This window comes from Octodon degus, unplaced genomic scaffold, assembly GCF_000260255.1.
Source record: "Octodon degus isolate 3935 unplaced genomic scaffold, OctDeg1.0 scaffold00045, whole genome shotgun sequence".
Classification (NCBI taxonomy): Eukaryota; Metazoa; Chordata; class Mammalia; order Rodentia; family Octodontidae; genus Octodon; species Octodon degus.
The window spans coordinates 12,506,019-12,518,518 of NW_004524621.1; the positions used below are offsets into that span (position 1 = coordinate 12,506,019).

The window sequence follows — 12,500 nt, forward strand, 5'->3', positions numbered from 1 at the left end:
ACTTAGTCTATCTGGAGGGCCAAAGTGGGAAGGACACTTCTCAAAATACAAATAAATTTAATATGGAAGGAGCAAGGACCAATCTGGGGCACTCACATGCCCAAATCTTCCCCACTTTCTCCAGCTCAAGACCTAGGCTCATAGAGACTGGCAAGCACAGTCTCCACATCTGACCTAACCCCCAAAAGAAAATCCAGAAGTGTGCCCCTTCTCTTTCCCCACAGGTGGGCTCTCCAGGGCCTCCTGGGGGTGGTGGTTCCGTGGCAGGGCTGAGGCAGGGCCTGGTCTCAGCTGGCTCCAGCTCGAGCCATGAGGTCTTCCAAAGCATTGTCCTGGTCATTGTTGTGTAATAGCAAGGCTTCCTTAATGTCTTTCAATTCAAACCCCATTTCCTTAAATTTGCTCATTAACTGAAGAAACTCCATCATCTAAAGAACAGAGGAAAATACAAATTAGGGCTCTAGCCACAAAGCATAGCCGAAAAGTGTAGAGGGAGTCAGGGTAAAGGAATCTAGGAGATAACTTTGATGCCCAGCCCACCATCCTTCAGGAGCTGTGCCCAGCCCCAACCCATTCTTGCTGACCTGTCCCACTAGACATATCCATAGTCCCACTATGGCAAAATAATAAACCTCAAAATGGCTATTTTCTGGGAAGTAACATAGGCAAAAAGAATGGCAATGACCCAAGTCAACCAGAAATTTGGGCTTTTTCCCAAATCAAATTTTCCCTTCACTGATATTCTAGATAATCTTTAATCCAATGTTTTATCAAAGCCAAACACAGGCCTCAAGCTGCTGAGTATTTGGGAGAGTCTATATTTCAACTGCTTTTGCCTACAGTCACTGGCAAGGGAAGGGGGTTGTGAAGCATGCAAACCATGACTGTTTGATCTTTTCTAGAGGACTCCCAAGAGACAAGGTTCTCACCTTTTCTTCTGAACACTGGTGCATTTCCAGAGCCTCTTCCACTAAAAGGGGGTCGAAGCCCTTCTCACAAAGCTGTCCATGTGCAAAGAGATAGTCAAGAATCTAAGAAAAAAAGGAGAACATCTATTGCCACACCTTTGTATTTCCTAGTCTTAAACTAGTTAATGTGAAGTCTGCTACCCAACCCCCAACTGTGCTCAGCCATCGCACCCTCAACCATGCTCAGCCCAGCCCAGCCCCAGTGACTACGTGCTAAACAGGCAGGCACACCCTTCCAAAGGACTGACTCACAATTCCCCCAATGTCCTCCACAGCCTGGCAGGATAGGGTGCTAAGCAACAGTGCAGGTAAGAATGTCCCCTAAATACAGATCTCTATGACAAGCTGAACATTTCTAGGACATACTTGACCATACGCCCAGTTTTGGCCTCTCTGGAAGAGCAAAGGAGGAAGGGATTATTTGGATGACAGCCTAACAGCTCCAGTACTTTCTAGGCTAGTGGGGGCAAACCTATGGCACACATGGCCCAGCTGGCTATTATCACTGAAAGCTCTAAAATGTTTACCATCTTTGCTCCATGCTTTCCCTCAGCTAAGGTCCCAAAGCAGACCCCAAAGAAGTGCTGCTGGCAAAGTTACTAGTTTTCCTGATATGGTACCCAGAGTCCACACAAACCCATAGGAAAGTAGGCTGATGCTACAAGTGTGCAGGGCTGCAGGCCAGAGGCAAGTCACCACTCCAGCTCCAGAGGTCACGATGCTCTCCTGGCTCACCTACCTACCCCTGCAGGTCAACCTCTCACCTGCTCGATATTCTCTCCTTTCTTCTTCATGGCTCGCAGGACACATTCATATGAATAGCCCATGCTGACCACTGTCTCCACACACTGCCGCTCACTGGGGGACAGTGTTTGCAGTTCAGAATAGGCCTGTGGACAGCTCGGTATGTTGGGCACTTGTGACATTGAGAAATTCGGAGGGAGGACCTGGTGGTAGAGAAACAAAAGGATCACATCAAAAAGAAAAAAGACTTGGGCTGAAGCAAACACATCACTCATGGCCTAAACCAAAAGCCTTCCACTTCAGGCTCCCAGTCAAACAGTGCTTGAGAGAAAGAGGCAAGTTGCAGGTCAGACAGGTATGATCAGAGCTAGAAGGTACCAGACCAGCCAAGGGAGAGAAATATTTTGTCCCACCCTGCAAAAGAAGAGCACACAACTGTTACATGACCTTCTATGCCCCAATCCGCTGGTCTTGAGAAGTTCTAGGGCCTCCCACAGGACTGATGTTTAAGCTGGCAGTGATTTCTTTGCTAGGTTTCATTCACTGTTCCTTTCGAGGACACTGTCAGAAATGGTCTGAAGGAATCATTCAGTTCAACAGTCCAAATCTGGAGCTGACTAGTTAAAGTCTATCACTGGGCAGAGCCTGTGAGTACTGTTCTTATGCACAGACAGCTCAGTGTGTCAGGATTTTAAAAGGGTCCTCACCTTAGCCCCACATTATATACGTCCTTCATTTCCTGCTAAAGCTGTTGTCCTACCGAGGGAATAGTAGCCACAGCCCGCCAAAGAATTGAAATGTGGGTTCCATGGCCCTGCGAGTCTACTAAGCAGGCTACAGCCAGCCGCTCCCTGCCACCTGTCTTTACTAACCCTCACCTGGCTTGTGTACATTCCCAAGGCAAAGGACCCATCCATCATGGGAACAAAGTCACAATCTGTATAAGCTTAGTTTGGCTCCCAAGAAAAATACTTCATTTCTTTTCTTTTTAAAAACTTTGGGTGCTTTAGATAATAGGAAGCCCTGTTTTGGTTTTGGGTTGTCTTTTTGACACACGGTCTCACAATGTAGTTCAGGCTGGCCTTGAGGTCACTTCGTAGCCCAGACTGGTTTTGAACTCTGAACGATCCTCCTACCTCAGCCTCCCGAGTGTGGGAGCCCAGTTTTAGAAGCAAGATCAAAATGACACCGCTATAACCACTTGGTCTTCTCAAAATCTACTGAGGGAACACAGAAAGACTACAAGCCTTCAAGCCCATTCTGTTTCTACTTAACTATCTGATCCACAACATGCTCAGCAACCAAGTCACAAGAATGTCAACGGGTCACTGGGTAGATGACCGACAGGCAACTTACCCACTCTAGACGCTAACATTGTATCTTCAAGAACAAGCTTTACATGGGGTCACAAGCATCCAGCCGGGTATAGTGACACCATGTATTCCTGGCTACTCTGGAGGCTAGAACAAGAGAACTTTTTATAGCCCATGAGCAACTTAGTGAAACTCTTATCTCAAAAAGGACTATGGAGGGCCAGCCAAATAGCTCAGCAGATTAAAGCACCTGCTTAGGCAGATGCAGAGGCCGGGAGTTCGATCCCCAGGCCTGCCATACCAGCCTTGCCCCAGGGCACTCCAAGTCAGAAAATGAGACTGGACGTGGTGGCATGGGCCTATAATCCCCAACACCTGGGAGGCTGTAAACAGGAGGATCACTATGAATCTGATCTACAGTGAGAACGTGTAGACCTGTAAACCCTGTCCTAAAATACACACACACATACACACACAGGACTGTGGGAGCAGAGGGTGTATCTCTAAGGTACTGCACCTGCCAGGCAAGCTCAAGGTCATGAGTTCCAGTCCCCGTACCAAAACAATTTTAAAAATAAAGGACTGGGGATGTAGCATTGCTGGATTCAATCACCAGTACTGCCACTCACTCAGAGAATACCAATATCCAAAGAGAAATGTCATCTCTCATACGATAAGCCCACCCAGGAAGGAGTGGGATTGTTCTCCAAATCTCTGCCTTTTTCATAATGCCTCCTACAAGGCTGGAGGGATGAGGGCATATACTCCTGAAAACATGCTGGACATCTCCACCTGGGAATCCATGGCCATACAACCCTGAACATGCCTGATTTTAGAAGCTATGCAGGGCTGGAGCTGATGAATAGTAATTTGGATAGGAGACTGCCCATGAAATACCAGATAATGTAAGGTTTAAACCAGCATGGTAATGCATACCTGTAATCCCAGTGCTCAAGCAGGTGAGTCAGAAAAACTACTGTGAGTTCAAGGCCAGCTTGGGCTATAATTCAAGCCCAGCCTGAAACAAAAACCAAGACCAGGTCTCAAAATAAAAAAAATAAAAAATAAAAGCTCTTTTAAAATGTGGGGCTGGCCAGATAGCTCAGCAGATTAAAGTGCCTGCTTAGGCAGACACAGGGGCCGAGATTTCGATTCCCTGACCTGCCATGCCGGCCTTGCCCCCAGGGCGCACTGAGCTGGAGAATGAGACAGGACATGGTGGTGTGTGCCTGTAATCCCAGCATTTGGGAGGCTGAAAACAGGAGGATCACTACAAGCCCAACCTACGCAGTGAGACCCTGTACACCCTGTAGACCCTGTCCTAAAATTCATTTTTAAAAAAATGTGCAGAGGGCTGGGGAGATAGCTCAGTGGCATAAGTGCCTGCCTGGCAAGCACAAGGTTCTGACTTGAATCTGAAGTACCAAAAAGAAAAGTGCAGAATTTTCAAACATTCTGCTGGGAGAAATATTTATCTGATATTCTTGTTAAATCTGGCATAGGTAATATATGAAAGCTATTCAGATTCTTCTTTCTAGTTGTATGACTTCTAGGGGAAATGCAAACTAAAATCTATGTATACAAATACCACAGTATAACAAATACTAGGGACATATCCAACATAAAGTATTAAGTAAATAATGAACCATACAACAGTCATTTAAAATGAGTGGGGCTGGCAGTATAACAACTCAGTAGTAGAGTCCACTCAGTATTTGCAAGGCACAGTTCAATAATGAACAAAATTAGAATTAGGTTTTCTGTCCAAATTTAAGTGTTTGAGGGGAAGATTTATAGAGGATGTAAATATTAGTGCTTTGAAGCCTCTAGAGAGTTCGGGCATACTCCTGGGCTTCAGAAGACAGGTGGAAGTCCTTTCTGTATGCAGCCTTCAAGTCCAACCTCAGTCAGGACAGCTAATTTTTTTTGTTTTGTGTTTTGTGGGTTTGTTTTGGGTTTTTGAGAGCTAGCTCTTCTGCCAAGGGTTCCCAGATGCTGCTTCCCCCCTCTGATACTGCAAGCACCAGTATCAAATGCGAGGACCCCAGGAGGCAGGTATGTTCCCACCAGCACTCCAATTCCACTCTGGTCACACCAGCAGCAAGCAACACAGTATGAACTCCTAGACACTATTACCATGTCCCCAATATTTCTGCATCTCTGGGGCCTAGCCTTTGGCTTAAATTTGTGATCAATTATAGAATAAGTGGGTTCTTACTTGGATTTTTTTTTAAATTCAAAAATCCCCCCCTAGCCGGGGAGATGGCTCAGTGGAATAAGTGCTTCCCTGGCAAGCGCAAGGGCCTGAGTTCAATCCCCGGTTCCGCAAAAAAAAAAAAAAAAATCCCCCCACTTTATCCTAAGCAGCTGGGATTAACAGACCAACCAGCTCTTAGGATTTTCAAAGGGGGAGTCTTTAATATGGATAACTGACCAAACATCTTGACCTTTTCTTAGAAAATGGTAAGAAAATAATTAAAATTATATACTCCTTTAAGGTCAAAGAAAAAAAGGGGGCCACACAGAACAATAGTTTTTAATGAAACCTTAGAAAGTAGAATGCTCATGGAGGGATAGTAACTGGCAGAAGCAAGAAAAAATTAGTAATAATAAAAAATAATAATCAAGCTAAATACCTCTTAAAAAGAAAGTATTAAGATGTGTTATGCACATGTACCAATACCCCATTATGAATGTAATCATGATGTAGCTCAAATATGTACTAATAAAATACTTTTTTTAAACGTTATGAAATAAAGTGGGAAAGAGGAACATTGGCCTACAAGCCCCCACGACCCCTAAGCAGGCCTCAGAATCTGGAAGTACCAGAAACTATAGGAATAAAGCAAAGGTACAAAGTCCTTGATCAGAACACATAAAATCCTCAGACCAAACTTTCCCCCCTGTAACCCCCCTTTGGCAAGAATCCAAAAGTTCAGTTTTTAGAAAATATGAAAGATACCTTAAGGACAGGCAGAGTACAGTAGAATGAGGACTAAAACTACACCATCCTTCCCCAACCTTCATCAGCCCTCAAGCAGAATTTTCTATAGAGAAACTCATTCTCAGGACCTTCACATGCTGATGTTTTGAGGATTTCCCTCAAAGTCAGTGTTCAACCTCTACTGACCCTTAAATCAGCAGCACACTCTGAACTCAAATACTCTGGTTTTCTAAGTGCCTCACTCTTAAACATGAACAGAAAGCCAAACCCATAACAGATTACACCAACCATAACAGGAAACAGACTTGGAAAATTTTGGGGTTTTGTCTTTTTGAGACAGAGTCTCACTATGGACTTCAGGCTAGACTTGAGATCAATTTGTAGCCCAGGTTGGCCTCAAACTCACAACAATCCTCCTGCTTTAGCCTCCCAAGTGCTGGGATTATAAGCATGCACTACCATGCCCAACCTATGCAAATTTAAAATACAATAAAGATTTAAAAACGAAGAAAAAAAAAAAAAAAAACGAGTCAAAGATAAGGGTGGGGATGTAACAGCTCAGTATTAGCCCACTTGCCTAACATGCATGAGGTCCTGGGTTCAATTCACAGCAAAATTATCCTCCACCAGCAAAAAAATCAAGGATACACTGCGAGAGATAAAGCAGAGAAAACAGAAAAGGACAGAAAATTAAACCCTGAATTCAGGAGATCCAAGCATCTAGGTTTATGAAACCTAATAAAAGAACAAAGAAAATTATCAATGAAATACCGAAGAGAAAAATTTCCCAGGATCTAAAAATGGGGGTGACCCTCAAATTGGAAAGACTTAGAGGGGCCCAATACAATCTAATAAAGGCACATCACTATTAAATTTCAAATCTCAAGAGAGGAAGAGAAAAAAAGTCCCAAAAGCTCTCAAAGATGGAAACAGAAGGAGCAAAATAAACTTTAGAGTAACTCTAAAATACTAAAAATCAATAGAGCTTGTTTTGTTCTGGAGGTTTTTTAGGTATTTAGCACAGGGTATACAGGGTTTCACTGCATAGATCAGACTGCAGTGATCCTCCTGTTTAAAGCCTCCCAAGTTCTGGGATTACAGGCGCAAACCACCAGGCCCAGTCTCAATCAGCATGCCCCAGGGGTGGGGCCAGCAAAGCATTTTTTTTTTAATTTCTAAAAACAGAATCTTGCTATAGCTCAGGCTGATCCTGAACTCATAATCTTCATGCCTTAGCCTCTCAAGTCCTGTAATTATAGGCATGTACCATCACACCTGGCTTATGCTTCAATTAAAAAGGTCAAATTAAAAAAGTAAGTATAGTAGGGGGGCCGGCCAAATAGCTCAGCGGATTAAAGCACGAGCAAGTAGGCACAGGCACTGAGGGTTTGATCCCTGCTGTGCTGGCCCTGCCCCTAGGAAGCATTGAGACTGGGCATGGTGGCGCTCGCCTGTAATCCCAGCTCTTGGAAGGTTGTAAACAGGCGGATCACTACAAGTCCGATCTAGTAGTGAGACCCTGAACACCCTGTAGACCTTTCCCTAAAATACACACACACACACACACACACACACACACACACACACACACACACAGTACAGTAGAGCTTATCTGTAACCTCATTACTCTGAGACACAGCTCACAAGTTTGAATCTAGACTGGGCAGTTTAGCAAGACCCTACTCCAGGTCAGTGCCAAAGATTAATCCCTTGTGCCACAAAAAAAAAAGAGAAACAGTAGATACAAAGAAAATATGTGTGTCAAAAATAGGCAGTTTATGAGAAACAAAGAAAAAAGTAATTGAAATATATTTCCTACTCAGTATTTTTACCCCAAAAGTAATATGAATAATATTAATTTACCCAAATTTTACATGATTGAGGATATGGGAAAGAGGGAAGGAGGGGTTATGATAAAATCTAGACTTCAATCACTCTAACAGGAAATACAGAATTATGAAGCTGATATCTTTAGAAAAAAGACAATATAAGCATTTTATTTAGAAATATAGAGATAAGGGGTTGGGGTGACAGCCCAGCAATCTAAGCACCTGCCTGGAAACGCAACAACCCAAGTTTGATCCCCAGTATCACAAACCATGCCAGCCCTGGAACCCCAGGTGTGGTGGTCCACACCTGTAATCCCAGCACTGGGGAGGCTAAGATAAAAGGATCACTACTAGTCTGAACAGCGCAGCAAGTCCCTGTATCAAATTTTAAAAAAATTTAAATTTTTAAAAAATTAAATATAGAGAAAAATAAATCACAGCAGAGAGTTCAACAAAAAGTCTGGTTCTATGGCATGTGCCTATAGTCCTAGCAACTCAGGAGGCAGAGGCAGAAGACCCCACAAGTCTAAAAGTTTGAGGCTGGGCCAGCATGGGCAATGTTTAATATTTCAGTTAGTGCATGTTTGCAGTACATAATTACATTCATTATGGGGTGTTGTTACATGTAAGACATAGTTTTGGGGTTTTTTTACATCCCCATCTTACTCCATCTCTTAGTGTCCCCTTTCCATTTGCAAAAAGATCTAGCTCTGTGTCCCCTACAGTCTAGATCTCAATGTACCTTGGAGGTGCTGCTTTTGGAGAGTTATTGGGTCATGGGGCCATTACACTCATCAGTATTCATCTACTGATGAGCTCAGATAGCTGAGTGTACTACTAGGGGGTGGAGGAGAGTCGCTGGGAGGACATGACCCAGAAGGGTAGATGGATCGCTCTCCCTAGTTCCTCCCTTCTCTCTGCCCTCCTCACCTTGCAGCCAGATAACTATGGACTGAATCCTCTAAAACCTATGAGCCAAAATAGACCTTTCCTCCTTTAAATTGTGTTGGCTCTTTTTGTTCCAGCAATGAGGAAAGTGACTAAAACAGACAAAATAGCACTCTGAAATTCCAGCACTTCAAGGCAGAGACAGAAAGATCACCAAATTTGGGGCCAGTCTTGACTATGAGACTGTCTCAAAACAAAACAGCTAAAGGATTCTATATGTCAAAAACAGTGTTATAGGGGCCTGGAATATAGTTCAGCAGCATTAGCACCTGCCTGCCAAATGCAAGGTGCTGAGTTCAATCCCCAGTAAACCCCCCTCCAAAAAAAAGAAAAAAGAATTTTTCCTGCAAATTTAAAAGCAAACTGGTGCTAGTCTTTGCTTATTGTCTACAGCAAGTTCAAAACTAACTGAAAGAGAAAGGAGAAACAGAGCCCAGAGGCAGCGCAGCGAGAACCCTGCTAAGCTGAAATGCAGCCAGAAGAAGCACTGGCTAACTCAAGCAGATCTACCTTGGACTCACACAGTAAGGGCACATTCCAGCTAGGCATGGTGACACAGACCTGCAATCCCAGGTCTGGGAGGCTGAGGCAATCTGAATCCAGCCTAGGCCAGCATACACAAATCAGCTGCAAGAGATCCTGTCTAAAAATAAAAAAAGGGCTGGAGATGTAGCTTGGTGCAAATGTCATGGGTTCAATCCCTAGTACCACAAAAAATAAAATTCAACTGTTTTTCCTCCTGATGATCCCTAAGGGTTCCTCCCCTTAACAAGGTTACTTTATCAAACAGTAAAGCATAAAAACAAAATCTGAAGATGGAGGTCAAAACACAGCACCTACAATAATAGCAAAAACCCAATTCCAGGAATACTTGACTGGCAGAGTGGGTGTGCACAGCCCAGGTGACTGCCACCACTCCTGCCTCAGACACTATAATCTTAGAAGGAAATGTTCTCACTGGGATCTACAGGCTCACAATATAAATGGCCAGAATGGAAAATAAGCTCTGCTCCCTCTGGATGGGGCCTTGACCCCTAAAACAACAATACAACTCCAGCTGTTTACTCCTGTATTCAAAGTGGAACATTCTCTGGCCAGCAACAAGCAGGCCTCTTCTGATCTTGAGACAAATGGACCAACCAGAAAGAAACTACAGCACCTTGATCAAAGAATGACAAGTGTTCTGGATTAGAAATAACTGCTGTTAGCTCACTGACATTAGTCTCCAAATGCCTAACTTAGGTTTAAATGAAGTTGGTGGCAAAGGGTCCTTTACATAAAGCATTTAATATATCACAAAAATGAGTGCAGTGCTGACCAGAACCCAGCAACTGACCAGGCAAGACTGGATGAAGCCCGCTCCAAGGAATAATACTGATGCTTTGCATTCACCAAAGTCATCCAGGACCCTGCAGCTGACAACGGAAGCACTCACACAACAACCCCTTCCTAAGGCTACAACTAATAGGACCTCGTGCTGGCTGGAAAGCAGGCCAAGCCTTCATCTCTACTGGCTAATAGCAGCCTTGCTATAACTGCCACAGACATCACACCAATACAATTAGGCTCCTTTCTTGCTCTAGTCTGTTGATATACTAATATATATATATATATATATATATATATATATATATATATGAAATTTAAGTTATATTTATTAAATATACACACATATATTCATGTAGCAAGTTCTTGGGCTTCTATAATTTCTATTCTAGAATGCTCTATTTTTTTTTTTTTCCAAATGCAATGGTATGGTGTTGTGTACCACTCACTGCATCTGCAATGTTTTTTGAGGCCAAATCAGACTGCCTGCAAGTTAATCCATCCTTCTACATTAAATACAGCATCCCTCCTCCCTTTAAAGAAAACCACACAGTTCTTAAGGGTGAAAGTTTTACAAGGTGAGGATCCTTTCACACCCCTTCTCTTTCTCAGGGGCTATTCCTATTCCCTATTTCTTTTCCTCATTCCTCTTCCTAGTTCTTATTCCTTTTCCCCAATAAATTTTCCTACTCTTAAAAAATTATGATTAAAATCTATAGATTGGTGAATGACAGATACCCATCCTTGTGTTTTAGCTCTCAATAAAATTCTGTTACTAGGGCCAGCCAGATAGTTCAGCAGACGAGGGCGCCTGCTTAGGCAGATGCAGGGACCAGGGTTGGATTCCTGGCATGCCACACACTGAGACGACTGATTAAGATTGGGCATGGTTGCCCGCATGCCTGTAATCCCAGCACTTGGGAGGCTGAAAACAGGAGGATCACTATGAGTCTGATCTGTGTAGTGAGATCCTCTACTAAATATTAAAATAAATATATATTTATTACTAAGTTACTAATGAACCAGAGTCTCAAGAAATGAAACACCAAGTTTGTCAAACTATGATCAAATGAACCATACTTGGGGTACAACAAGATGGGAATAGAGAAGCTGGAAAAGGTATAATGAAGAGCATTGTGTAACTTTAAAAAAAAGACAGCCAGGCATAGTGGCCCATATTTGTAATCTTACCTACTCAAGAGGCTGAGGCAGGACCTATCTCAAAATAACATAAGATTTTAAAGGGTTAGTAGGTATAGGTCAGCATTCCCTGGGTTCAATCCCCAGTATTGCAAAAAAAAAAAAGTTTAAAAAAGGCACCATTATCTTTACTAGATTTGCCACCAGAACAAGTATTGAGAAAACCACCACTAAACCAACGCCAAAATGGAAATGAAAAATAGTCATGTGAACTTTTGTTAGTGGGAGGTGGTAGCACATGCCTGTAGTCCTGGGCCTGGAGAGACTGCGGCAGGAGGATAACTGTGAGTTGGAGGCTGCCGTGAACTACATAATAAGTTTAAGGCCAACCTGAACTACATAGTGGGACCCAGTTTTAAAAAAAAAAAAGTCATCATACACATAAATTTGACCAAGTCTATTCCTACTGGCCGTGTCATTTACAAATGTGGTGGGACTAACCAAAGAACTACTGAGATCCAGGCAATGGTGGTGCACATTTGTAATTCCAGTATTCCAGAGACTGAGGCAGAAGGAATGCTATGAGTTTGAGGCCAACCTAGAGACCCAGTCCTAGCCCAGGCCCGGCGTGTGGGAGAGCTTCTGGCTATCCTGCACTGGCAAGACGTGCAGGTCCAAGCCCAGGTGCAGCGTGGGTAAGACCCTCTTCCACCCTCTTGGGACATCCCCCACCACTCCACAGAACCCCCACCCCGCCCACCCAGTGAGAATTTCTGCCGCATTCTGGGGACCCCAAATCCAGTCCCCTAGCCCAGGCCCAGTGAGTGTGTGGGAGAGCTTCCTCTCTCTTCTACTCCACCTTGTCCCCTCCAGACTCAGCTCAGGCGTGGCATACAGGCCTGAGGTGAAACCCTACAGCTGCAGTCCCTGCAGAGAGAGTAGGGGACAGAACCATCCAGCTACTCCAGGAGCAGAACATCTTGCCAGAGGGGCACAACAGGTTCATTCCCAAGGGCAACAGCAGGAAGGAGCTGAGCACAGCAGCCAGACCCAAGCCAGGCACAGCTGGATAAATCCAAACTCTGTAGATCTGCACCTGAACTTCAGTAGGTGCTAAGGCTATAACTGCACCAAAGCTCAACAACAAAGGTCAGAAGACAGTGCTACACAAAATGACAACAAGAAGGAGCAAAATGCAATCTCAGACCCCCAAGCCCACCCATAACAAGTGCAAAGGACACTAACACAGAACAAACTGGGAATCACACAGCTGAAATCAATGAATCAA

General features: G+C 43.8%; 1 protein-coding gene across 1 annotated transcript in view; it reads right to left on the reverse strand.

The window, feature by feature from the left end:
• Window positions 1-6: 6 nt before the first annotated feature.
• Window positions 7-12,500, reverse strand: part of Ubap1 (ubiquitin associated protein 1) — a 48,821-nt gene continuing 36,327 nt past the window's right edge. Inside the window, 3 exon segments of the mRNA XM_023716090.1 lie at window positions 7-428; window positions 930-1,031; window positions 1,733-1,915. Of these exon segments, the coding sequence (XP_023571858.1) occupies window positions 288-428; window positions 930-1,031; window positions 1,733-1,915 (426 nt within the window). The 3' untranslated portion in view covers window positions 7-287.